The 27,583-nt window shown below is 38.2% G+C and overlaps 1 protein-coding gene across 1 annotated transcript in view; it reads right to left on the reverse strand.

Moving 5' to 3' along the window:
- Positions 1–27,583, reverse strand: part of LOC139716205 (WASH complex subunit 5-like) — a 69,121-nt gene that overhangs the window by 4,452 nt on the left and 37,086 nt on the right. The window contains exons 25-28 of the mRNA XM_071627770.1: positions 16,369–16,472; positions 6,339–6,468; positions 5,777–5,873; positions 4,100–4,259 (exon numbers count right to left, since the gene is read on the reverse strand). Of these exons, the coding sequence (XP_071483871.1) occupies positions 4,100–4,259; positions 5,777–5,873; positions 6,339–6,468; positions 16,369–16,472 (491 nt within the window). The remainder of the gene's footprint in view (positions 1–4,099; positions 4,260–5,776; positions 5,874–6,338; positions 6,469–16,368; positions 16,473–27,583) is intronic.

The raw sequence follows: 27,583 nt of genomic DNA on the forward strand, positions 1-27,583 counted from the left end.
ATTAGTACACTTTACAATTATGTACCACTGAACTTTGAGAATCACATAATATAACCATTTCAACATCTATGTTCTGCATTCGCAGTTATCACAATTATGGAACAAATCACACAATGCTTCAGCTATCATTCAAACCCTCTTTTCTATAAAAATACATCAATGTCATGGTGCCAAAATTTTATTTTACTTGGAGAACAAACTACATCACTGGCATATTTTTCAACTGAACTTTGAGAATTACATGATAGTGACATACATACTCGTTTTAATCCTTTATATCTACTATTTCTTTATAACGATCCTTACCACTATTACCAGTAGAAAAAAAACTAAAAAAGGAAAGAACGACGAACCAAGATAACATTACACATTCTAAACTCATGTGAAATACAGTTTGTGGTGCTCCATTGAGATAACAACTTGGAAATCAAGGAAATGCAAAGACCATCTACGTGTATCATGTGCTACCCATAATTACTTCATACACCTGCAATCTTGGGGAATATCCCAAACACATATCATTACCTCCGCCAAGGGAGGAAGAGGTTAAGTGATCATCGGCGTTGGTTTGTTTGTTTGTAAAATAACTCAAAAATTTGTGTGCAGATTAGAATGAAATTTGCATAAAAAGTCAATAATGACATAAAGAACAGGTCATTCAATTTTGGTAGTGATCCAGGAATTTTTATGGATTTTTGAAGGATTTTTAATCTTTTGGCATATAAGGTCAACGAACGTAGGGTTCAAGCTGTGCATACTACATTTTGTACATAAAGGTTTACATGCGTGCACTTAAGCACGTGCTCTGCTCGGGCAAGACGCTGTGCAATGAAGGAAACAAAAGGCTTCTATTTGGAAAATTGCATGCGTGTGACGGTGGAAATGAGGTGCTGGCTTGGCGGAGGTCTGCGCTCTCCGACTACTTTTCTAGTATTGTACTATTTCATTACTGGGTATGCTCTAAGTTGTAATATTCTCCTTCGGTGCTGTTTAGATAATCATGTTACATTCATTACTTTATAACCAGAAATTTTCCTGTGCATGAAACTTTCCCAAATTTTGCGAGGAGCCAAGATTTGTGAAATTAACTCGCACACACAAGTTTTTGTCTACACATGCACTGAATGCAAGTGCTACTGCGCAAAAGTTTCACACCATGAAGAAGGCTATCGACTCCAATTTACGAAAGTTTCATACCGCGAATGTTTTCAGTTTACGTTACTGTATGATGTCATTCAATTTACTACATGCTGGCTCAGGGCCAGGCTACGCTCGAAACAGGTACAAGTTTCAATAATGCATTAATAACTCTGAGCACTGTATTACTAATCATTTAACTATCCTTTCTTTCTTCATCATTGCGGTGACTGTCATAGCTCAATACATTAGCGCTTTGATCAAAAATAGGACAATCATGATTACAAAATGTACCAAGAACTTCCCACTGCACTGTTCAGGCCAGCTCTTGGGGATGAACCAAAGTTAGGGGGTGAAAAAACAATTTCATGCTACCCACAGTTGCCCCACTAAAACTGTGTGCCCACACAATATTGGAATTCCCCGGCAGTGTTGAAGTGTCTATTAGAATTACGGCGTGAGAGTACTTAAAAGTTTGCAGCAGTCCTTCTTAAAGACTTTTGAAGTCTGTGACTTGATTGTTAACAGGTTGAGGCTTAGTCAGCTCATATCACGCTGAACTTGTAAATCATTTCTCTTCCATAATCACAGCTGTCTCTACTTATTAGCATCAGCATCGCAATCAAAACCAGAATGCTCATAATAATGGTTTGTACATAGTTTTTTTTCTTTTTTTTAACCATTGGCCCGAATTCACGAAAGTGGTACAAATGAAACCATGGTTTAAACCATGGTCAAAAACCATGGAGAGCCAAGTGTCGCACGGAATATATATTTATTACAAAATCAGTCATTTTATCGATGAAATGATTATTTCATTAACGAAAATGGTCATTTTGTCGACGACATGACCAATTTCGTAACGAAATATTCCGTGCGACACTTGGCGCTCCATGGTTTGTGTCCATGGTTTTAAGCATGGTTTCATTTGTACCACCTTTGTGAATTCGGGCCATTGGGTTTGATAGCCATGAGTGGATATATGAGTGGATATTTTCGCATGAGTAATTTTACACACTCAGATGAAATCTTTGAATTGAATTGAGTTGATGGTGGTGCTTTTTTAATTTCGCGGAATCAGGTCATCATACATTGTATACTGGTACATTTGTACATTAATCTTCGCTCTAGCTTCTGGATGCACAAAAATTTCCAGGCAGTAAGCGAAAAATGTCCACTTTAACAGTATATTTTTGTCATTTCTTTGTTCATTTGCCAAATCAGGAATCCTATTAGCATACGTAGAATGATAACAACTAAAAGACACTGATATCATTCAGGGAACACATGTACATGTACATGTACCTGTAGAACCAAAATGACATGGGATGGTCCATAAACAGCACTGTCATCAGGGCAGGCCAACTGTTCTACCATGGGATGCATGGATACACACATAAATGAAATAGACATACACATGTACACCCCCCCCCCCCCCCCCCCACACACACACACACACACAAACAAAGCAAAAAACAACAACATACACAAACACAATCACACACACAAGGCACATAGAGTGATTTATGAGCCGTGATAGTGGTTTCACTTTTGTTCTAAGACCTCAAATAAGTGGCAGGTCACGTGGAATTGTGGGATTATATCAGTGTTAATTTTAAAGGCACTATTTATCATTTGCAGATCAAACAAAAACTCAGCTTTAGTGCTTCAAACTAGTTTTAAAATGTGAGCTACGGATAGAAACAACCAATGTAAAAATGTTTATCACTATAATCAATATAAAGTTTTGTTAATTACACAAAATGTGCACAATAATTATAATAGAAATGTTTCTAAACTAAACCGTCTACTCAGTTATGGTTTAATGAGAAAAATAGTGATATCTCCCTTATATTTTAGGCTTTATTGCAAAATTTTTATATGTTACTCTGTAGGATGTTTTGTGATGCACCTAACCTAGTATACATTATGCACCATATGTGATAGCTTGAACATGTTTGAAATCACTGCTCCCAATGGTAAACAATACCTTTAAAGGAAGTAGGCAAAGTTCATGGATTGAGAGATGACCGAATTGTGCAATGCTGTACCAGTGTAGGAAAGGATGTGTCTAGAGTGTGCCACACATGCACATCATACCATGCCATGCCACAAATATAATACAGCCTACAGTGTACAAATTGTAGATAGTATTTGGATGTTGTGCTTTTGTAAACTATTTACATTAACATTAAAGTTGGTTATAGGTTTGTATTTTTTCTTCTTGTATCAAAAAAAAAAATACAAAGAATATAAAATTGGGTATCTAGATAAACATGTATCAGTGGAAAAGTGAGTAAAGAAAATGGGATTTCATCAGAATTCAAACCCAATACCTTCGGATTGCTAGTCCGGTGCTCTACCAAATGAGCTATAGAAAGCCCTAGTGCAGTGTTTGTCCCAAAACCCTAATTCTCAATGCTCGTGTGGTCAGAAGCTGTAGCAATGTGTGTGTGTGTGTGTGTGTGTGTGTGTGTGTGTGTGTGTGTGTGTGTGTGTGTGTGCGTGTGTGTGTGTGTGTGTGTGTGTGTGTGTGTGTGTGTGTGTGTGTGTGTGTGTGTGTGTGTGTGCGTGTGTGTGTGTGTGTGTGTGTGTGTGTGTGCGTGCATGACACTATAGAACATCACATCTAGAGCATTTTGGCGTTGAGAGTATTGCGAGGTCAAAGGTTTTCCAGAGAATTTTTTTTTTGTCTCGTTGAGTTTTTTATTTCTGTTTTTTTTTTTTACCCTGGGCCGAACTACATGCAAGCCCGTCTATGTAAACACATAAAAAGAATTTTTAATGAAATTCGTGTCTAGCTCTAGTCTTTGGGCAAGCTGTCCCCAAAGTGAATACTTTGTAATACGGTGTAATGCTTTGTGTGGTTGGCACTAGGATGAAATTAAGGGAGCAGACTTAAGACATGGATTAGCAGTGGAAGCTGCAAACCAAGAGGCTCTGCCACTTTTTGAGAACTCACCCAGCCGCTGTGGACTCCACCAGGGACCGGACGTACTGCCCGAGCAGGGCCAGGAACTGGTCTGTGTTCTCCGAGTGGAACTGCTTCAGGAGGGACAGGGTCCCGACGATGAAGGGCGGGCCGTCGATGGGGTCCTTGGGTAGCTTGCCAATGATGCTCCCTGATCGGGTTTTAACGAAAGGGATGATAAATGATGTTCTCACTTTCAATGACACTACCTACAGGTATAATCCCTCTCCAACTAGCACTCAGTATCCCTAAAAATCTATTACCCCATTGAGAATGAGCTGATTTCACTAAAACAAACATTTCCCACAGACACTTGCTCAACTACATGTATACTAGGACCTCGTCTTTAATGGGTCAAAACAAAACATAGGGACAAACATAAGGACAATTGTACATGTACATGTCATTCCTGGATACAATGGGGAAAAAACAACAAGGACAATACAAAACATGCCTCCTGTGCAGAAACTGCCACTAGTTGAGCAAGACGTTAAAAAGCAAACAAACAAAACAGTGAAGGGCTTCAATAAATTTGGACTAAAGAGTCAGGAAGACCTCTCGTGTACTGTACACATTGGCAAGTTGTAACCCTTTCTGTGGCAGGGACTTTGGACAGTGTGTATACTTGCAATGGAATATTCTGTGCCAATCTGCACTCAATGCACGCAAAGGGTTAACAAAATCATGGGAAGCCATTTGCAAAGGGATTTCATTTTGACATACTGTATACTGAGAGTGTGAAATAGAGCTGCAAAGGTTTGCTGTATAATAATCTCACACCACTGGGCTCTCTTGGTTGGATTGAAGTGAAATAATACTCCATGTGAGTGAAAATGAAAAGCGTGGCCTTAGACTATTAAATCAGGGTAAAGTTTCATTAAAATCAGATGAAAATGAGAAGATGGTTTTCGGAAGTTTCACGTGTGCAGAGAAGAGTGGTATCAGTCAAGGACACACATTGCAAATGTGGAAATTTTCATGTAGTGTTTGACTTTGGAAAATGTTTTGCTTTGAGATTCTAGAGCAGGAATAAAACTATTCATTTGTTTGTACAACACAGTGTACATTTTTTTTTCTGAGTGAATTCACTATAATAAGTACATGTAGCGATTGGACTGTAATTAAAACAAACACAATTCATCTATACTTGACTGAGCAACAAATCTGGTAGTTGTGCACAAGTTGCCACTTTTACATTATATGAGGTGATACTGTATACTGTTCATCTCAAACTCTATATGTAGTTGTAATAATTTTGTAAAATTCCTGTCTTAAAAGGGAGACCTGTGACAAATATTACATCATTGGCAAACACTAATATTAATAACTCCACATACCAACCAATAGGAGAATAGTAAGATCATGACACCATCGTGTCCACAAGCAACTTGGGCATGCGACTATAACTGATGTCGCAAGTTTGTGAAAACATATTTGACATTGTCATATCTCAGCTTTTAATACTTTTCTGTCTGATTTCTGTAAAAATTGTAGTTTTGCCGTAAACTTCCCCCGAAGAGCAAACAGGATGTAAAGCCACTTTTTTAAAAAGATTTCCTGTCACTTCCTGAGGCTTGTCATCACGGCCGAAGTCTGCTGATAATACGAAAGCAAGTCTATTGACAGAAGCTACATGTACCTTTGACCTTTGACCTTGGGTGGACTCACCTACTGTCTTGACGTACTGGAGCTTGGGCAATTGGGAGACGACAAAGAGGAAGGTGAAGAGGGAGAAGTAGGGCAACCTCTTGGTGGTGATGTAGATCTGAGAAGGAGAGGAAAAAAGGTAATTAAAAACGTTTCAACATTCAACATTTCAACATTTCAACGTTTCAATAAAACAACCTTGAGCAGCATTCACACACACAAAAGAGACATCGGTTTTTACATCATGACATGTATCAATTTGCCACTGTTCACACACGGCCCAGAGAAAAAATCACTTGGCTACAGATGAAGAATCTTTAAAGAAGCTTTGAAGAAGCTTTGAAAGACTGCACACGCCTAATAAACAGTGACAGGAGCGTGGACCTACACAATTGCACATGTACAAGTACATGTAGTGTGGTGAGTTGCATCATGGAATGTTTATTTTAACCCGTTGAGGATGAGTCCCGAGTAAACTCAAGCCGGTGTCTAAGGGAAATGTGTGTTGTAGCAAAATCAGCCCATCCTCAACGGGCTATAAATGGTTCATTGTGCAAATGGCGATAATACAGTGAGACCTCACCTTGGCTAGGGGATTTCCAATCCCAGCGCACTCCAGGTACGAGGAGAGCTCGTACATGAGGGGGTTGTCTTCCTTGGGATAGGGTCGGGTGGGGTCCTGGTAGTGGACCTCCACATCCGTCATCAGGCTCCTGTATGCATAGAGGAGGGTACATGATTATGTAACAGTACCCATTATTCTTCTTTCTCTCCCCTTTCCTCCCTTCTTTCTCTGTCTTTCTGTCCCCCCCCCCCTTTCTCTTTCTCTATCTGCCCCACCCTCTCTCTCTGTCCATCATCACTACCACTCTCAATCTCTCATCATCTACTGTATAATCTGTTATTTTTGCGAGGGCTTAGTTTTCGCATTTTTCGTGAATCACGGTTGGATCGTGAATTCAACACCATGCAAAAATGTCTCCATGCGCTAGGGTAATAGTGCATTTACGATAGCGTCTGCATCATTTCGCCAAAACAACATCTTGCAAAAGATGTCTATGACCTTCTCATTTGCAAAAATATCTGTATATGCAAAAACAACATTGTATACAGTATTCCTGAGCAGGTTTAGGCTAAATTCCATAGTTACCAAATGCACACTATTCCTTCTGGCACACGAAAAGACACGTACATCATTTGTTTTACAGAACAGTAACAAAATTTTGCCTGATTTCTTCTTTTTTTTAAATCATATTTCTGACAAACTGCAAGACTTTTTTTTTTTGGCTTGCCATAGATGAAACCATGCACCAGTAATTACAGATGCATGAAAATTGTTACTAATGCATGGTACTGATACATGGCTAGCCGTCTCTTGCCAAGCATGCGAACACGGGCTACTTGTTATTACTGTATGAATGGCAAGCCATCTCTTGCTACATGTACTGTATGTGTGCGAACACTTGCTATTAAAGTGTGTGAACTCTTTGTTACAAGTACACGTACACCCATTAAAGGGGGCATATAATTTTGGTGTGAGACCTACATCCCACTTCAGGTTTCTAATATTTTTGGTGAGATAATGAGAAACCTCTCATGATATATGAAAGAGCGTGTAATTCCAAGAGGGATTCAATGTTTATTTGAAGAAAATCGGCTTTAAAATGGCTGTGATATCCAAAAAAGAGCATTCCTAATAAAAAGCGGTACCCACCTTTTATTAGGATCGCTTTGTTTTACTTTGTTTTTGGATGTCGCAGCAATTCCACGACTGATTGTCATCTAACAAACTTTGAATTCCTCTTAAAATGGTATGCTCTGTACTATTTCATTTAAGTGGTTTCTTGGTATCTCACAAAAAGTTAAAAGCCCCATTCTCATCTCCACCAATACTATACAATCCCTTTAAAACATGCATACTGTGTCTATTGCCAGTAATCAAGCATGTTGCCACTAAAAATTGATATATGGCTCATGAAAAATGGTTTGTAGGATTTATTCAACATGTTCAAAAATATTTCTTGTCATGTCTGATTCGTTTTGTCTGATTGTCTCTCTTGTTCTCTCTAGGGCTGCGTTTATCATCTTTCCCATGTTTGAAACACATTTCAATACCGACTAACCACATCGAGACGCATTTTGGATTGCGTTTCATCTCGAGTTGTTGCATCGTAATACCTCTATCATGAGTCAATAGAGGGAGAGACTTTGTCACTATTCAGCCCCATTGAGCAGTTTGACCCGAGCAGAGATGCGGAGTCGGCAGTGGTTGGTGTGGGCGGGTCCAAGCTACAAAAACATTTTTAAAAGACTTTGCGATAATCATTTCCAAAGAAACGCATTCATGTAGCTCAGATGCATTTGCGATCGCACATTGTTTGGCGTTTCACAAAGGCGTTACTAACCCCATATTGAAAACAGCTTTGCACTCATCATCTGCCAAAATCTCCCTGAGGGTTGTTTGGAAACCCTACTTCTATGCCAGAAGTCAGGTGATACCCCCCCCCCCCACATCCCGGTCTTTCTTTCACACACTCTCCAGTACACCTCATCAGCAGCCTTTGTCTGTCTATCTCTGTTCATCTTTGCAACCAGGCTAGACGACAGGTACACATGTATTTGCTCTTTCAATGTCAAATGGTTTCTTGCAGCATCGGCCCTTACTCCCCATAAAAGAGGAAGCAACAAATTTTGTATTGTCATTGAAGATCAGATTACAAGAGTGCAGTGACAAGGCAATTATCAAAACATGAAAATATCCCCCCCCCAAAAAAAAAAAGGGGGGAAAAAAGGAAGTCACATCGCACGCAAGCTCAACATGCAGGAGCAACAGGAGGCGATCACATGTTCAAAGGGTCGATAAATAATGAAAACTTTAACTGTCTGTAGGAAGTTTTTGAGGCCTTGAAGGGAAATGTTAGCAGACTGAAAAATGTGAGACATGGTGCATGGGTGACTAAGCATTTTATAGGCCCGACAGAATCACATAACATGAATATCCTGATTTGTAGATTTAAATGATGTTTCTATGAAAGGCCCTACAGAATCGCATAACATTAATATCCTGATTGTAGATTTAAATGATGTTTCTATCATGGAATGCGCCTTTGGGTTTATGGTATGTCAGTTCAAGTGTATGAATGTGTGTCACACACACACACACACATACTGCTATAGCTTCTGACCACACGAGCATTGAGATTTAAGGGTTTCTGGGACGAACACTGAACTAGGGCTTTCTATAGCTCAGTCGGTAGAGCACAGGGCTAGCAATCATGAGGTCTCGGGTTCGAATCCTGATGGAATCCCATTTTCTTTGCTCATTTTTCCATTAATGAATTATATTCATTTCTGGTCAGTTTCCCACTGTTTGCGTTTGTTCATGTAATTTCAGCAACTCTCCAATACTTGGGAAAAGATGCCCCAAAGCACTACAACATCAGCACTCAATCAAACCATGGACCTATAACAAAACCAAGTTCATCACTCCAATGTGTTTGTGTGTGAATCAAGATGTGTTGCTCATTGAAATGATAGAGTTTTATCAAGCCCTTGACTTGAGAAGTGATTTTCTAATATCATCTTTTGTATTCGTGGACTTCCTTTTCAGGCAAGTGAAATTCATGCTCGGGCAAGTGTTCTGCAACAACTTGAAAATCTGCTTGCCCAACTGAGCAAATGGTAAAAAAAAAAATTACAGTTTTGCAGCACCCTGAACAAGTACATGTATGAATACAGTACAACACTACTTGCTACTAAAGATAACTTTGACCAATCAATACATACTTGAAACTGGTCATAAACTTCACTTGAAGGAGAGCAATACAGAGCTGTATGTGTAGGCAATGCTGATGCATGATGAATTGTATTGATTCATTATACCCTAATTATCACTTGCAACGTGTATGTGGTCAAGGAGTATCCAAAACATGCACTTGGATACCACCACAACAAATCTTCCGAGCCAAGATTCTGTCGATGACACCATCTGCCCATCACCGCTACACCAGTAATTTGATTAACAAAAGACATTGGATCGCACCTTCTCCTATTTAAACTGAGCATGACTTGCAAGTTTTTCACACTACTTAAAGATTCTGTTTACCTTTGGGAGCAGTGATTTCAAAAAATGTTCACGATATCACATTTGATGCATACGCATACAATTTGTAGGTCTGTTGTATGACAAAATATCCTACCATATAAGATTTTTGCAATATAGCCTAAACTATAAAGAGATGTCGGTATTTGTCTAATTAAACCATAACTGGAGAGGTTTAGTCTGGAAACATTTTAATTATAACTACTGTTCACATTTTGCGTCTTTAACAATAGTTACATGTAACTTCGATTATACGGACTCAAATTTTTACAGTGGTTGTTTCTATCCCTAACTCTCCTTTTGGAACTATCTTAAAGCACTAATGCTGGGTTTTTGTTTCTTCTGCAAAAGGTCTATTATGCCTTTAAATGTGACTATTAACAAAAGATACCGTATGCAAACTTGCAACTTACATTGTATGCTCAGCTTCACATGGGGAAAGGTGCATTCCGATGTCTTATGCTAATCAAATTGGTACTGGACACGGCATTGACTGACCAACGGTGTCATTGACAGAATCTTGGTTTGGAAGTTATTGTGTGTGTGTGTGCATGTGTGTATCCAAGTAATGTAAAGAAAAACAACAGAAATATTATTACCTCCGCCAAGGGAGAAGGGTATGTTTTCGTTACCATTGGCTTGTTGATTTGTTTGTTTGTTTGTTTGTTTGTCCCTGTGCAAAATAACTCAAAAAGTAGTTAATGGATTTGGATGAAACTTACAAGAAAGGTTGAGAATGACACAAGTAACAGATGATTAAATTTCGGTAGTGATCCGAAAATTTGGGGGGAATTTATGAAGGATTTTTGATATTTTGACAGGTAGGGTCAATGAACTTGGGAGTTCAAGCTGCGCATTTTTGAGGTTTTCAAATGGGCACTGAAGTGCATGTTCTAGTTTCTGCTAGGGTGAGGCGCGCCGCGCAGCTGAGGGTTTATGACGTACGTATTCTATATTGCGAAATCGGGCGATTTTTCAGCATATATACCTATGGGTGGAAATCACTGATCTCTATGGAAGAGCCCAAAGATCTTTTCCCCAGTGGTGGAGAGGAGAAAAATCTCTTTGGGAAGAGCAAGATCATCAGTGGAAAGTAGCTGTTTGGTGGAGGTCTGCGCTCTCAGAGTCCTTTTCTAGTTATAAAATATGTTTGGGTTTAATGCATTACAATGGGATGTCTATTAAACATTCATTTATATGCTTTGAAATCATGCTTGACACAGCTCTATTGTAGCTGCAAGATGAAGTTTGGAGAGGAAGAACGCATTTCACATTTCACTGCAATACAAGCTATTTTTCATTCACATTTAAAAAAAAAAATGAAATACAAATTGGTTTTAATAGGAAAGAAGTTAATGTTTTAAACCTGAAATTCTGGTCCTTCCTCATATACTGTACAATGTGAAAATTCGAAATGATATGAAAATTATGTCTTCATAAAAACTAAAGAATATTTTTCATGATGTGCACATTTGTGTATTTTATACTTTTTGATCTTTTCATCTGGGATACTGTGATCTTTCAAATAAAGTGCTCCACAAAAGCATGTTCCAGCATGTTTTCAACTTTTTGCTGTTGAAATTACCAGTTTTACACTGCATTTTGATTCTCTGCTCCAATTCTCGGTATCACCAAAACCTAGGTGCCGTGCGCAGAGCAGCTTTTTAGATGCATTATGGGATAGCTCACGGGACAAACTTGCCCCAGTTTTGGCTGCACATGCACTCAGATCACGCTCTGTCTTTCTTCAGAGGTATTTTTTGTTGAAGATTTCTTCGCCTCCCATCGTGTGGCCAGCATATTGAAGCTTTGCAGTAGTGAACCATGACTCTAGTGACCGCAAATCAGTAAAACTTAGAAACTTCTAAACTCTTTTAAGCTGAATTATAGCCAAATAAGAAAGGGGGAACAACGGAAAAGCAGACAAATAACTCTGTTGAATCGTATGGGAACTGCGACTCGCGTGAGACAACCGGAAGCAAACAAGGGCATCAAGGAATCCCACAGTGCATCTGTGACAGAGCTCTTCAGCGAGCACAAAAATTTTCTGCGCATTGGCGATACCAAGAATTCATTATAGACATCATATTCATTTTTGCCACCACATTGAAAGAGAGAGCAAACTGCAGCTGGGGAAAATTTTATTGTGATGTGAGAGTGCTAGTCCAGAGAGTAAAAGTTGTATCTCCCTCTGTAACACCTCCCTGGATATACTGTATACGCTATATATTTCGCGGGGGTTTTATTTTCGCGAATTTCGCGAGTCGGGAGCTATTCGCGAAATTAACAACACGCAAAAATATTACCTTCCAAAATGAATCCCTTGCCTTGATGATACGAACATTTTCAGTACTAGTATACCATGTCACGGCTTACCGAACAGACCATACTGGCTAAGCTTGTTTATGCACGTCCACGTCTACTTACGAATACTGTAGAGAGCCAATCCATTATCGCAAGGGGACCACTCGTCAGAAATCTAGCGCGATGGACTTAACCACTTCAAAAATGTTGAATTCTAACTTACTAGTTCGCATAGTTTGGTAAGTTTTTTTTTTCATGCAGTGTATAACTAGTATCATTCTTATTTGCTAGTAAGTTGAAAATTCACACTTTCTTTGCCACTTCATATTTTCTCTGGTCCCCCAATCGCGAATTTAACCACTCGCGAAAATGTGTGACAGCGGTAATTCGCGAAAATTTATGTACGCGAAAATTATAGCGTATACAGTACTGTATACACCGAAATATTTTGCGAGGTTTTTATTTTTGCGAATTTCGCGAAACAGGTGCTCTTCGCGAAATTAAAGACATGCGAAAATATTGACTCTGATCCCGATGTGGATGTGACGTATGCATGTACTCTTCTCCGTTCAGTACAAGACTCCACAATCGCGAATTTAACAACTCGCAAAATCGTCGATAATTCCCAATTTCGTGAAAATTTAGACTCGCGAAATAAATAGCGTACATGTGTATACAGTACAATGTAGATTATCCCAAACTATAATGGAAAGAAAGCACACACTCCAGAAAAGTGTGTAACACTCCAGAAAAGTGTGTACTACTAATAAGAAAAGAGGCTTTGAAGTTTAGGGTCTATTCAAGCGCTTTAATCTCACCAAGCTGTGCTCTGTGCAATGAACAGGCTATCAAAACACTAAACAAATGAACAAACAAACAACAACAACAACAAACCAACCAACCACACAAAAGCAGGATGTTAACCTCTATAGCAACAACAGCGAAGAACTTATCAGATGAAGCAGAAATTTTACACACTCTTATCAGCATATTCTATTCATGACTAATACTAATTTCCACAGCAGCAGCATCATCCCTTCAAAAGTTATTTGGAGAGTTGAAAGTGAAGAGTATGCAAAGGGTTTCTGAGGAATGAAAAGGATCAGATCAGGCCTCTAAGACATAGTGTACCTAATCACAATATTCTACACAAGAAAAGGTGTTCTTGAAAAACAGCAAAAAAAAACCAAAAACAAAACAAAACAAAAAACAACCCACAAAATTCCATTGGGTTTATGTTCAGAAGTTTTAGAATAAAGTTAAAGAAGAATCACTCTTTCATAGAATGTAAAACAACCTCAAGATTGACTGGGCTGAACTCATTGCACCTATAATTTTGAGTCCTAACGTAGAATCCGGGCATGCAACTTTTTGTTGATTTTGCGATGCACAGTCACATCAGTTTTCGCCAAGTAACCCACGGTCGGGGTATCATAAATCGTATCGTACAGCTCTGGTTGAGACCTAATTTCAGGTTTCTAACATTTTTAGGTGAGATAATGAGAAATCTCATATGAAATATGAAAGAGCATGCAATTTTATGAGGAATTCAATGTTTATCTGATAAAAATTGGTTTTGAAATGGCCCAGATATCCAAAAAAGAACGATTCTAGTAAAGTGTGGGACCCACACTTTGGAACGATCGCTTTGTTTTACTTTGTTTTTGGATGTTTCAGTTATTCCAAACCCGATTTTCATCAAATAAACTTTGAATTCCTCTTAAAACGGTAGGCTCTGTACTATATCATAAGTGTTTTTTTGGTATCTTGCAAAAATTTAAAAGCCTAATTCTCATCTCAACCAAAACTGTACTATCCCTTTAATTGCATTGCATGGGTCCCTTTAACCCTAAAAAGACTGGGGGGGGGCCTAAAAGGCCCCCCCTCGACATTTCGCGCGATTACTCTGCAACACCCAATGCTCTCACCGCGATGCTCTATGACTATTTTCTTTCGAGTTTCCCGCACATTTTGACACCAAATTTGTGATGCCCGGGGGTACGGTTCTGAAGTTACATAACTTTTTGTACATGCTCGCGAGACCAAAAATGGCTCAAAAATGTGATTTTGTGTACAAAGTCAATACAAATTGAGTTTTTTCACATTGTTTATATAAATATGCTTATTTTTACTCTCAATGGCTAAAATTAATTTGTTTTAGTAGAATTATGCTTCAAAAAGGGTCTGCCACAAATTTTGCTGGAAAAAACAACAAAAATAAAAGGTCGAAAAAACAAAGAAATACATAAGAAATTCATAAAACAATAAAATAAATAAGAAATCAATTTTGATACCGAATTTTTTTTCAAGTACATTTGCTAAGAATGCCACAAAGAATATTTAGACCAAAAATGAGCACTTTTGGAGCTTTATTTACTGATTTAGATCAAAAAGTCTGATTTCTCGCATAAATTAGCTTAATTAATCAAAATAAAATAAAAGAAGACCATTTTGGAAAATTTAAATATACGATCTTGTAGATTACATCGCACACTACCATTGTGCAAATTTCCGCGGCGATCGCGCGATCCACGGCCGAGATCTTAAGGGGGGGCCCTTTAGGCCCCCCCCCCAGTCTTTCGAGCTACCAAAATAGCCCAGTCTTTTCAGGGTTAAGATCGCCACATCTTACTTCACAGCCAACTTCCTTTTGCACCTGGATATTGCATCACATGATAATGACGCCATTAGTCATAGATTTGTCTTTTTCACGCCCAGTATCTCTACCTCATAATGAGTTACACCCCCTAACTCTCTCTTCCTCCATAAATATGCAAATTGTGTTTGTTTGTTTGTTTATTTCTAGGGGTGCAATGATTTAAAAACCCTCTTCTTCTTTCCTCACATGCCATCACTTCATAATGCTATGATAGTTTGACGTAAAGGATAAAGCTAAATTTCGTTTTAAAATTGCCGTGTTGTACTTCACAGCCAACTTCCTATTGCATCTGGAATGTACATTACATGACAATGGTGCCATTAGTCATAGATTGTCTTTTTCACACACACACTATCTATACCTCATGATGAGTCACACCCCCTACGTAACTCTCTCTTCCTCCCATAAACATGCAAATTGTGTTTGTTTGTTTGTTTGTTTGTTTCGGGGGGGGGGGGGGGTTACTGATTCAAAAACCTATTCTTCTTTCCTCACATGTCATTACTTCACAATGCTATGATAGTTTGATGTAAAGGATAACGCTAAATTTCATTAAATTATATTAATTAGAAAGAGAAATTCAGGGAAGAAAGTGTACAATTAAGAGCATTTTCAAACAGTCAACTTGAATGCCCTTTTGTGTGGCGCTTCCTTAAAGGTACATACACGTACAATGCGGTGCCAAGATTTGGCTCTGAAAGATATGAAAATGTTTCGAAGACAATCTTCATCAGATGTGTATTTTGAGTCAGATCCTGAAGAAAATTTATACACTGTAGTTGCCTCAGACCTTCAAACACATGGGGGATTTCTTTGACGTAAACTACAATATGATGCAAACACCAAAAAGTGTTTAATGAGGGTATACAATGTACATGTATCAACACTTGCATGCTGTAATTGGCAAAACCAATGCTCATTCACTGTACAACATTGCTGGCACTGGAACATTGACACAATGACACAGAAACTAGTTCACTGACACTATACAGTGTAGTACTCTTGACTACACACATGATACACCTGACACAAACACACTATTAAACAGTCAGCTTAGAAAAAAACAAAACAAAACAAAAACTGACATGTGCACCCACTGACCAACATACATATTTTATGTGTGCAATGTACATGCAGAGACTCCAACCCCAAGCACCTTCTGATCTGGAGATTCTCCCACCTGAAACCCCTAGCAAACGGGAGACTCCAACTTGATGTGTGCAAAGTACACATCACGAGCACGAAGTTCCTTGCGGTCTAGGGTTCTAGATGCTCTCTCGAGCTATCTAAGGCGTATTTTTCAACATACAATGAAATTAAGTAAAAAATCATTTAAAGCGGGAGAAATTAAATCTCAAGCGGGAGAACGGGAGATTCTGCAAAAATGGGCTTTCGGCGGGAGATCTCCCATTGAAAGCGGGAGAGTTGGAGTCTCTGTACATGTACACTGTACACTGATACCACCACACTACATTCAATGCTGTCAATTCAATGCTTTCTACACCAGCACTGTTACAGGGACACAAAGGTGTACAGAAGTGTACTCACTTGTTCATGGTCTCCAGTGCTCCGGCCAGAAATTTGGAGTCAAACTTGCAGGAGAAGTTCAACTCATTGGCAATCATGCGCCTCAGCAGCTGCATCTGACCAACCTAATACATAAAAAAAAGCATGCAAAATAATTTCACCTCATACTGTAACGACGTTGAAATGCATCAATTTTGCAAATGAGGTACAGTGTACTAGTAGCCAAACGTTGGTCTCACGTACATCAAGAAGGAAAAAGAGAAATCAAATATAAGTTAGAATCTCTCTCTTTTTTTTTCATAATTGACGACGAGATACACTATTTTCAACCAGGTTTGACATAAAAAACAACAACATAAGAATGATTGTATTGAAGGGTGCATGTACGATGGAAATTGACATGTACAACACTTCATGGGGAAAAGTTAGAATTTCTTACTACACGTATTAGTACAGAGCAAAAGGGGGGGGGGGGATGATCTTGTGTGTGATATCACAGAATTGCCAAATTGTGACTGATTGATCATAACTGCAGACTCTCAAAACTTTCTGATTTTTCATCAGAAGTTGCTCAAACATTCACTGTCCTGTAGCCCTAATTTTTCTGCTTCTTTTCACACAAAGTACCATTTCATTGGCTAAGAACTAGAAGGCCATTACTGCAAGTTTTTTTTTTTTTTTTTTTGGGGGGGGGGGGGTATTGAGTTACACTGGTATCCCATTGTAGAGCTCAATATCCTTTACATTATGGTTTCATCTTAAAATTATTTCAAATTTCAGTATTAATGTTAAAGGCGAAGGCTAGTAACCGATCAGTGGGAATCAGTGGAAATGTTGGGAGATGATTGTTCCAATCCTTATGGGATTCATTCAAGAGTTCATTATATATCTATTGTTGTGTGAAAATGATTTGCTTCAGAACGGTCTCATATTCAAGTAATGTGCAGATTAATGCTCTGTCACTGACCAGGGACGCTAACCTGGAAGCATTAAACTGCACATTACTTGAATATGAGACCATTCTGAAGCAAATCATTTTCACACAACAATAGATATACAATGAACTCTTGAATGAATCCCATAAGGATTGGAACAATCATCTCCCAGCATTTTCACTGATTCCCACTGATCAGTTACTAGCCTTCCCCTTTAAAAATCAAAACCACAAGGGCACTATTTGGAACAACATTTTTATACATTGTAAATCCATCCACTCTTGGTTTATAGATTAACTTTTCATTCCAGGAAAACTGATTTTGTCTTCATTTACACTCAAATCTTAGAATGCGATAATGCCCCTCTGGTTCTCAAACCAACGATTTGTAGGGTGGGCTTCCCCTTTAAACAGAAATGCAAAAGATGACAGCAAGGAAATGAGTGTTGGGTGAACTCTCTTGAGAAATACAAGTGTATGTTCCCACACTTGACTCATTCAGTGGCTTGCCATGCTAACATTAAAGCCTTGTTTCCTTTCTCATTGTTTCTTCTATTTTTGTTTTTGTTTTTTTGCTAGCAAATGAACAGAGTTCATGAAAAGTGAGAATACGGTATCTTGAATTTTCTGTATATTTTCTTTATATCGTTAGTACATACTGGACCCAGGTTTTGGAATTTGCTTGATGCAAGCATTAAACATACTTCAAGTAAATCAGCCTTCAAGCGTAGGCTTAGGTCTCATCTTTTAAATACTTATTGTGTTGATTCGTGATGTCGTTAAAACAATGTTAAAGGACAAGTTCACCTTCATAAACATAAGGATTGAGAGAATGTAGCAATATTAGTAGAACACATCATTGAAAGTTTGAGGAAAATCGGACAATCCGTTCAAAAGTTATGAATTTTTGAAGTTTTTGTGCAGTAACCGCTGGATGAGAAGACTACTGCAGTGTGTGAATAACTTAGATGTCACATGCGTACAACAATATAAGCAAAATATAAAGAGAATTTCACAAAATTTCATCTTATGAAAAAAGTTCACATTCCCCCGACTCGTTACCGACAAATGTTATGGGTAATATTATTCCCCCTGCCTTTAGAAAGAGCCAAGTCAAGTGCTCTTTTATTATGTGAAAAAAGTGAAAATATGTTGAATTTTCTTTATATTTTCTTTATACTGTTGTACGCATATGACTCACAAGCTGTAGTAGTCTCCTCATCCAGCGATTCAAACACAAAAATTTTAAAAATTCATAACTTTTGCATCGATTGTCCAATTTTCCTCAAACTTTCACTGATGTGTTCTACTAACATTGTTGCATTCTCTCAATCCTTATGTTTGTGAAGGTGAACTTGTCCTTTAATGTCAATAACTGAAAGTAAGTCCTGTATGTTACATTACAGATGCATATACAGTGTACTTTTATGTCAGACTTCCCTTTAAAAAAGAAAGAAAATATTGAAGTAAAGTATTGCTGTATAATATCATTGAAACCCAGTTGTCTTCTTGTCATGTTTTGTTTTGTTTTTTTATGTTTTGATATGTTTTTTTTGTTTTGATTTTTGTTTTGTTTTGTTTTTGTTGGGTGTGTGTGTTTGTGTATGTATTTTATCGTCTCACATAACCCTCTCTTTATCTTTCCTTTCCACCCCCTCCCTTGATTCCTACCCTTGTTTTGTGTAAATTATTTCCCTTCACCCCATTGCACATAGCCTCCCTTGTCTATACCCTGTTTTCGTTTGAGATTGTGTATCTTTTGTTATTTTTTTCTTCCACTATGTACACACATATATATATATATATATATATATATATACATGTTTTTTTTTCTCTCTTTTATTCCTGAGGGACCTTGTCTTACAAGCTATGCTTCATTAAGGTCTCCTCGTTTGCCTTTCTCAAAATATTGTTACCCTTTCTTATCATTTCACATACACATGTAATTATATATTTACGTATTTGCAAAATTTTAGTGTTAGCTGTTGTTGTTCCTATATACTCCTGAAAGAAAGTGTCAATGTTATTGTTATGTTATTGTTATATTGCTTATTGTTGGAAGAAAGACAAATGAATAAATAAACTTGAAACTTGAAACTATCGTTGTACTCATATGACATCACAAGCTGCAGTAGTCTTCTCATCCAGCCGTGACTAAGCAGAAACTTCAAAAATTCATAACTTTTGAACGGATTGTCCGATTTTCCTCAAACTCTCACGGATGTGTTCTACTATTATTTCTGCATTCACTCAATCCACATGTCTATGTACGTGAACTTCTCCTTTAACCCCTTCTGTGCCATGGAGTCAAATGTACACACATTTCATTATGCCAGGAAATACAGAGTAAATGTGGCACATGGAGGGTTAAGGAGATTTAGGCAAGACAATTCTGTAACATACGTGTACATTTAATAAGTATCTCTAAACTGATTTTTGAGGTTAAGCTGATAGCTGCTCACAAGTAGTCATGTCACGCAGATTGCAAGTCAACAGTTATTTTGCCATAAATTAGTACTTTTTGCAGCTCATGTTATCCAAAGAAAAAAAGACACTTCTGCTTTTTAGTAACTTACTCTGAAGTCGGATACTTCCCCAATAGTCGTAGATTATGTACAGTGCATGTACATGTAGATCACATGTAGATGTGCAGATGTCAGCCAAACAATAAAAAAGTTAATGACATGAAATAACTAGGCGACTGGTATGCCTCTGCCATAATGCATGGTTCTCCTGATCGGTCTATGGTACAATGTCTTGACAATGCGTGATGACAGTTTCACATAATTGGCAAAATATTAACTAGGTTTAATTGGATGAACTGCTATATTGTCTAAGAGAGCAGGTACATTGTATTTAGGGATTTGAGGATTTTTACTTCACTTCTTTTATAGGTTTATAAATGCATTGAGTAATTTTCAAGGTATGGAGAAAAAGTGTAATTTCAGTATTAGATAATAAAATGTAAGATTTTACCCTGGCCTTTGACCCTTGACCCTACAATTCCCAAGAAAATCACTGTCAGGCAGTACATGTATAAATATATACTATTAAAGCTTCATGATGATACCTTGGCCACTTCTGAGAAATGGAGGAAGAACTCAAATATTCAGGATTTTAACTTGACATTTGACCTTTTGGCAAACACCTTTCTAAGCGAATCTCTATTGGGTAATACATGTATACACTCAGTTTCAAGAAAAATCCTGCAGGCATTGCATTGACAAGAGGGAAATAGTGAAAATTTGAGGAGTTGACCTTGACATTTAACCCTTGACCTTTGATCCAATGACCCCAAAATTCCCAAGATATCTGTGATCACTGCCAGTTGGTACATGTACATGCATATGTACCAAGTTCTGTGAATATACCTTGAACCATTTCCGAGATACACGATTGTATATGAGGAAAAACTGAAAATTTAATATATTCATTTGACCTTTGACCTCATAGCCCAAAACTCTCTCTAGAGAATTTTTATTGGGTAGTACATGTATAAACTAGTTTCAAGAAAGAACCTTCAGGCATTGCATAGATATAGGGGAAAGGGTGAAATTTTGAGCATTTGACCTTGACCTTGAGCATGTGCACCCAAAAATTGATAGGCATAACTTCGCCCACTCATACATTTATACATGCCAAGTTTCATTCAGGAAACCTCAAACAGTTTTTTAGTTACGCTGTCCATAAAATTGATTACGGCTGGACAGAAGGATGGACAACCTGAAAACATTCCTAATGCCTCTGGCGTCACTTCGTGGCGGAGGCCTAAAAAAATTTGCAGTGTTGTAGGGGACAATTCACAATTTAACCACTTTGTGCTGGAAGCCAATTTAGACTGCAACCAACAAAAGATTTACTAACCTTAAAGTAAAAAATTTACTGATTCTGCAACAGCCTGAATTTTTTAAAGTCTTGCCATTCTTCTGCCTGAACAGTCCCAATGCAATTTCCAAAAAGCTATTGGGCCTAGAGAGCAACATGCGAAAAAACAAATAGCAAATTTTTGTGACCCTCAATTGTCCATGGCTAGTTGTGGTTGTGATGTCTCATTTTGGTATTGCAACATCATGTCAAAACTTTTGTCAAACATCCTAGAAAAAAAGAATGTGACATATTCTAAGCTTCATACCTCAAAATTGTTAACACCCTGAAAGAACAAGACTAATTGTATAAACTAAACATCACTAGAACTGTGGCCAAAGATTTTGATCTTTGGATTGCTGTTCACTCACAGCAGTCAAATGCCCTGAAATAAGATGAAGACAGCAATGAAAGAGCATGAGCTACACTCCTAGAGTGAGAACCAAGAAGCTAGGAATCTTCGCACATACATGTGCATGACTTAAAGCATGAGGTCAAGATTGTGTTTTTTTTTTTCCCATCAACTCTTTATGTGCCACGTTCGCATGCCCAACTCAGTTGACGGCGTGCCAACTTCGCATATTCTGCTCAAACGTACATGTGCAAGCCCGCCCAAACCGATCGACAAATCGCCAGATGCCGCAGTCCAATGAAAGCGTTTCTCGCTATTCCATTCCTATCACATGTAGCATTTTACGAGGTGATTGACTATCAAGGAGTGTTCCCTAGAGGATTTGCGAGTAAATTTTAAGTTTCTATCACTGTTTTGTGTGCAAAAGTTATGCCTCTACAATACTGTATATGCTAGTCATTTGAAAGGAAAGCAATCATAGATTTTTCACACAATTTACATCAAAGCAAAACGTGGCATTTTTTCTACCAATTTTGGCCATTATGTGTGCAGGATAAAAAAAAAAATCTTTAAAAGATATCCCACATCGTTTTGAAAAAAAAAAACCAACCCCCTCCCAAAAAAACCCCAACAACAACAGCAAACAGAACGTTTGTCCAAAGCAAGACTATGTTGCAATCTCAGAATAATGTGGCACACAGGGGGTTTACACCAAGGCACATAAAGCGTTAAAGCCACATGCCCAAAACTGTGGACACCACCTATCAATAAAAATGTGAGGTGACTGTACACCCTCATTTGTGGATCCCTATGGGAAACTGTTTTGTTCCTATAGGAAAATGGACATTTAAAAAAACAAACAACTCTCTTCACCAACTCTGGCTTCCTCTGGCATTGACAAAGATAAATAGGAAATATGAACTGTCAAACACCAGCAATCAATACAATGCACATATCAAACAGTTTAGCAGTTCACAACACAAACCACAATGACATTTCTGTGCCCTACATACATGTGTATATCTCCATACCTATCCACTGTGTAACATATACAGTGTATATTTGTACAACTGTACATAAACTCTTTGTGTGACATGGTGTATACCCCCAGTGTGTACCACATTGTTCTGAGGCTGTAGCCTTTGGGAAAAAGTGTTTTTTTTTCAATGCCATGGAAATTTCTTTATCGAAAAGTTTAAGATGCGGCTTTCAGACACACCAAGTTATCGCATATTGGTACGACATTTCGATATGAGAGCGTTCAGACACAGCATCCTGTAAAACGATAATCGTATCAGAGCATTCAGACCTAGCGCACAGGCGATATTTCTTGAGTAGACGTGATTCTCTTCCATGCACAGTACGTAATTTATGCAGGCTTTGCGCATAGTGTTTATGCTCTGCCTTGGATTCATCCGGTAGTTCGCCAGTTCGCGCCAGATCATTATTATGTCACAATCAATCTGTCAGCCGCCTGATAAGTCCGCACCGCTGATACGTGAACTCGGCGCGCGGTACGAATAAGCCCCACCTACTCATACGACGTATGGATGTGAGAGTGTTCAGACACAAATATAGGTCGTATGGATAAAGGATAATGATTTGAAATGACGCTCAAATCATTGTTTCGATATACGACGTACACTGTATATTGATATGACGTTTCAATATTAGAGTATTCAGACACATCAAAAAGGTCCTATATCCCTACATCGTATATCCATACGAGAACTCTCTAGTCTGAACGAGGGGTTAGACATGCAAGAGAACAAAGTCAGAGAGAAAACTGCAAGGTTTGCTATATCCTGATCAGCAAACAGCAAGTACCGCATTTAAAAACTCTCACAGAGGTAGGGAACTGTAATTCAGTCTGTGAAAAAAACAGAAAAACAAAAAAACAAAACATGTTTATTGCACTCTGTAAAGAATAGTATATTACATTGCATTACTTCATCTCCCAGTACACCAGAAAATATTGCCCTTGGTTAGTACAACATATATGCACTCATCTCAACTCATGTGACGCATTTTGCTCTGGCGCATGCAATATTATCTCAAATTCCTTCCAATACCATCCAAGGTACTACAAACTTCTGGGGCACCTGTGCAACTGTGCTTACAGGACTGATCTCAAGCAATCTTAAGCGAGTCAAGTGGCTTATATGAAAATAGATGCCCTATCGATACTCTCTCTTCACAGAAATCAAACAATCTGGTACAGTATATTGAGCTGAGGTTTCGAATATCTTTAAAAACTTCCTGTCCTTCATGGAATTGTATTTGCGTGGGTGTGAGAGTGAAGGGAGGGGGGGGGGGGGGAGGGAGATAGCATGTGGTTTTGGGGGTTTTCCACACACTCCTCAAACACATTCCACCGTATCCTAGATGACTTGCAACAAAAAAAAAAGTTTGAATGTGCAGAATGTTCCACCTGATGTGTTTGAAATAAGATATAACATGTCCCATTAAAGGTACTGTTTAACATTGGGGGCACTGATTTAAAAAAAAAATGTTTGAGATATCACATTTGATGTATATGTGTAGATCAGTTGTATCACAAAACATCCTACCATGGAAAAAAATATAGTAATAAAGCCCAAAATAGAAGGAGATGTCACTATACATGTATTTCCAACTTAAAAAGAACTGCAGACAGTTTAGTCTTAACCCATATCGGGCCAACACACTTGTGTAAACAAACACCGTAGTGGCCGAGCACCGTTTGCGCACACACGCAGACAACTCTCCAAACAATCGCTCTTCATTAGCAAGCAATGAACAAAACATAGACAAGTTATATGTCATTTGAAAGAATATAAAATTCCCTTTAAAATGGTATATGACGTGTTGCCATTCAATGCACAGTGTAGTCACAGTACTCAGCAGAAGTGAAGTACAGTAATCCAAAAGTTACGAAATCAATTTGTTTGTTTGCTTTCATTCATGGATTAAAAATAACAAATGTTGTAATTTTACACATCCAGTACCAGAAATGAAATGATCAGAGTGTCAGCTTTCTGGACATATAAATATCATGACAATTGATACAATAATTGCAGGTTTATATTCATGTTTATGACGATGAAGCCATTGCGAGTGCACGGGAAATCCATTGTGTAATGTGTGCATCCTATATAGCGTGTTCAAGCGAAACTTGTTGTGATATCTATAGGTCTACAGCTTTTCAGTTTTGACTGATTTATACAGTTGTTGTACATACATGTCGATGTACATGTGGGACTATTATCACAGTCGAATCATTGCCCGGCAAGTGTCCAAACCTTCTCAAAAACTGCGACAGAAAATCCAAAATCGAGCACTCCATACAGTTGTAGATAGCACCCACTGACATATCATGGTTATTGGCATTATTCCATGTAAACACACATTTTTTTTCGATGATTTTTATGACATTGTTGCCGTTCGACTGACAAAATCTTTTTGAATTATCGCAGACAGTGTAGGAAAGCATTCTGGGATATGTTGTCAAAGGTTAGAACGTGAAAGAACTTTGGAATGACGTCGTTTATATGTCATTTCATTCACTACGGGATATTCCGTATGTGGCCTCTGCGGCGTTCGGACGAACTACGGAATATCCCGTAGGTGGCCCGATATGGGTTAAAACATTTTTATTATAACTACTGTTCACATTTTGTATAATATGAACCATTGATTGCACTGATTCAAAGTGTTTTTATCCCTAACTCACATTTTAGAACTATTTTAAAGCACCAAAGCTGGGTTTTTGTTTCATCTGCAAATGGTAAATTATGCCTTTAAAGATAATAAAAAGTTTTGGTACCTCAAAAATTTCCTTGTCTTAGTTTGTGTTTCAGGTTAAAGTACCTTTCATACAACTAACACTGTGAGACTTACTCACCCCAAAGTGCTCTCATGTCTTAGTAATCATGCAATTAACTGCGACCAGCAGCCCCATACGCATAGCGACCAGCAGTCCCATACGCATAGCGTAATCGGGCTTTGCATTGTAGCATTCAGGATCATGACAGATTTAGTATCGCGGGATAAATGTTTACTTAAAATCCCAAAAATTCTTCAATTTGAAGACTTACCAATTAAGGTGAAGTATTGAAAACAGGCTTCGGGCAACGTTTGGTTCTGCCTATAGTCCCTTTCTGTTCGAATTGATGACTGAATGTGACTCGGCCGAGAGGACCTTGGGAGAGCTACATACACCATGTACACTGAATACTATTTATAGTATATAATAGTATCTATAAGTCGCCCTGCGTGGTTGACATGCTCTTATTTTGTGCTCTGACATTTTGTGTTATTTTCACTGTATTTCTGTAAAATATTGGATTTTCGATTGTATCATCCTATTTTGTAACGTACATGGATACAGGTGGCCAAATCTGGAACTGTATTTTGCTGTATTTGGTGAGATATTTTATGCATTATTTTCTTACAAGTTCTGATTTGAGCTACACTGAATTTGTAAACCATTTTGTGTACACAGTGACTATGCACTTCACTTTCATCTGCACCTTATTCATGTTCGCTCAACTCTAACAGAGTGCCCGCCATACTCTAAGTCATTGTTACTCTGGTAGTATAATGGATCTATTGAGACTTTGGCTCATCATTCACATTGTATCTGTTTGTCAAGTCTCAACCACAAACTATCATGTACGTGTACAAGGGTATTCAGGGAATAGAGAGCCCTTTCTTCATTGTAAATACTTTAAATACCGGCTGCCATACTACAGGAATTCCTCTGCAACATTTCAGCTCAATTTACTGAAAGCCGGAGATGTCGCCCCTAACCCAGGACCAACAGCTGAGTATTCTCACTTGAGCTGTCGCACTCCGATACATTCTACATCCTACAATAGACTTGGTACTGGGGAACGCATTGTATACAACAGGGAGATTCTACTGCTGTGCAACCCTGCATGGAGACATTTGAGTCTGGAGACAGTGACTAATGATTTGCCCAATTTTCTTCATAGAACAGGCAAGAACAGGGGCATGCTCAATGAGAATGTATGGAGAAGAATCAAAGAGCTAGGTGTTCAGACACATCTTCGAGGGAAGAGATGGGGACGTCGGAAGAATGTTAAGACACGGACACGAGTGAGCACAATACTAAGTGCCCCTTCATTGTCACATATACCAGTGATCACCTCATCATGTAGGAAACTGACCTACAAGAAACTGAGAGGGATGAACGTCGACAATCTTAAAGTCGTGCCAAATTTAAGTAATACTTTTGTAGAGTCCAATTGTAATGTCTGTTTATGGAATGTACATTCTGTTAGAAACAAAACAATATGCATTGCTGAATATGTTCACGAACATGACTTCGATATCATGTTTATCACAGAAACGTGGCTTAACCCCCAGGATGATGTGATAATTGGGGAGTTGACTCCTAGAGGGTATTCTTTTATAAATTCACCACGAAATACAAGTACACGTGGGGGTGGAATTGGTGTATTGTACAAGTCTACTCTTAAGTTGATGATGAAAAATTCTGTTCTGTCTTTTTCCACTTTTGAGTGGGCACACATTACTGATTTGTCATGTTCGGTCAATTTTTTCATTGTGTATAGACCACCACCCTCTTCAGTAAATAGACTCACATCTTCTAAGTTTCTGAACGAATTTGATGAATTTGTAAGTGAGATATCCTTGTATCCGGGGAAATTGGTGTTATTAGGAGACTTTAATATCCATTGGGAAGACATGTCTAAAAGCGATGTGCTTCATATGAATAATAGTACAGCATCTGCTGGGCTTATCCAACACGTCCAAGGTCCAACTCATAATCTGGGTCACACCTTAGATTTAGTTTTTACCCGAGATGATTTAGTAATATCAGATTGTAATACATTTGAAACATGTATCTCTGATCATCATATGATCCGTTTCTCACTGGCTAAACAGAAATCAGAGTTAATTTCTATTACTTCTTCATTACGCAATTATCGCAAAATTGATAAAGTTCAATTTGCTAATGCTTTGCAGGAATTAGTGTTGTCTCAACCCGCAGGATTAGATAGCGAGTCCTTGTTTGATTGGTATGTTTCTGGAGTTACTAAGGTACTCGATACCTATGC

The sequence above is a fragment of the Diadema antillarum genome, unplaced genomic scaffold (genome assembly GCF_040938485.1).
Source record: "Diadema antillarum isolate AM-2024a unplaced genomic scaffold, OU_Dant_1.0 scf00000006, whole genome shotgun sequence".
NCBI classification, from domain to species: Eukaryota; Metazoa; Echinodermata; class Echinoidea; order Diadematoida; family Diadematidae; genus Diadema; species Diadema antillarum.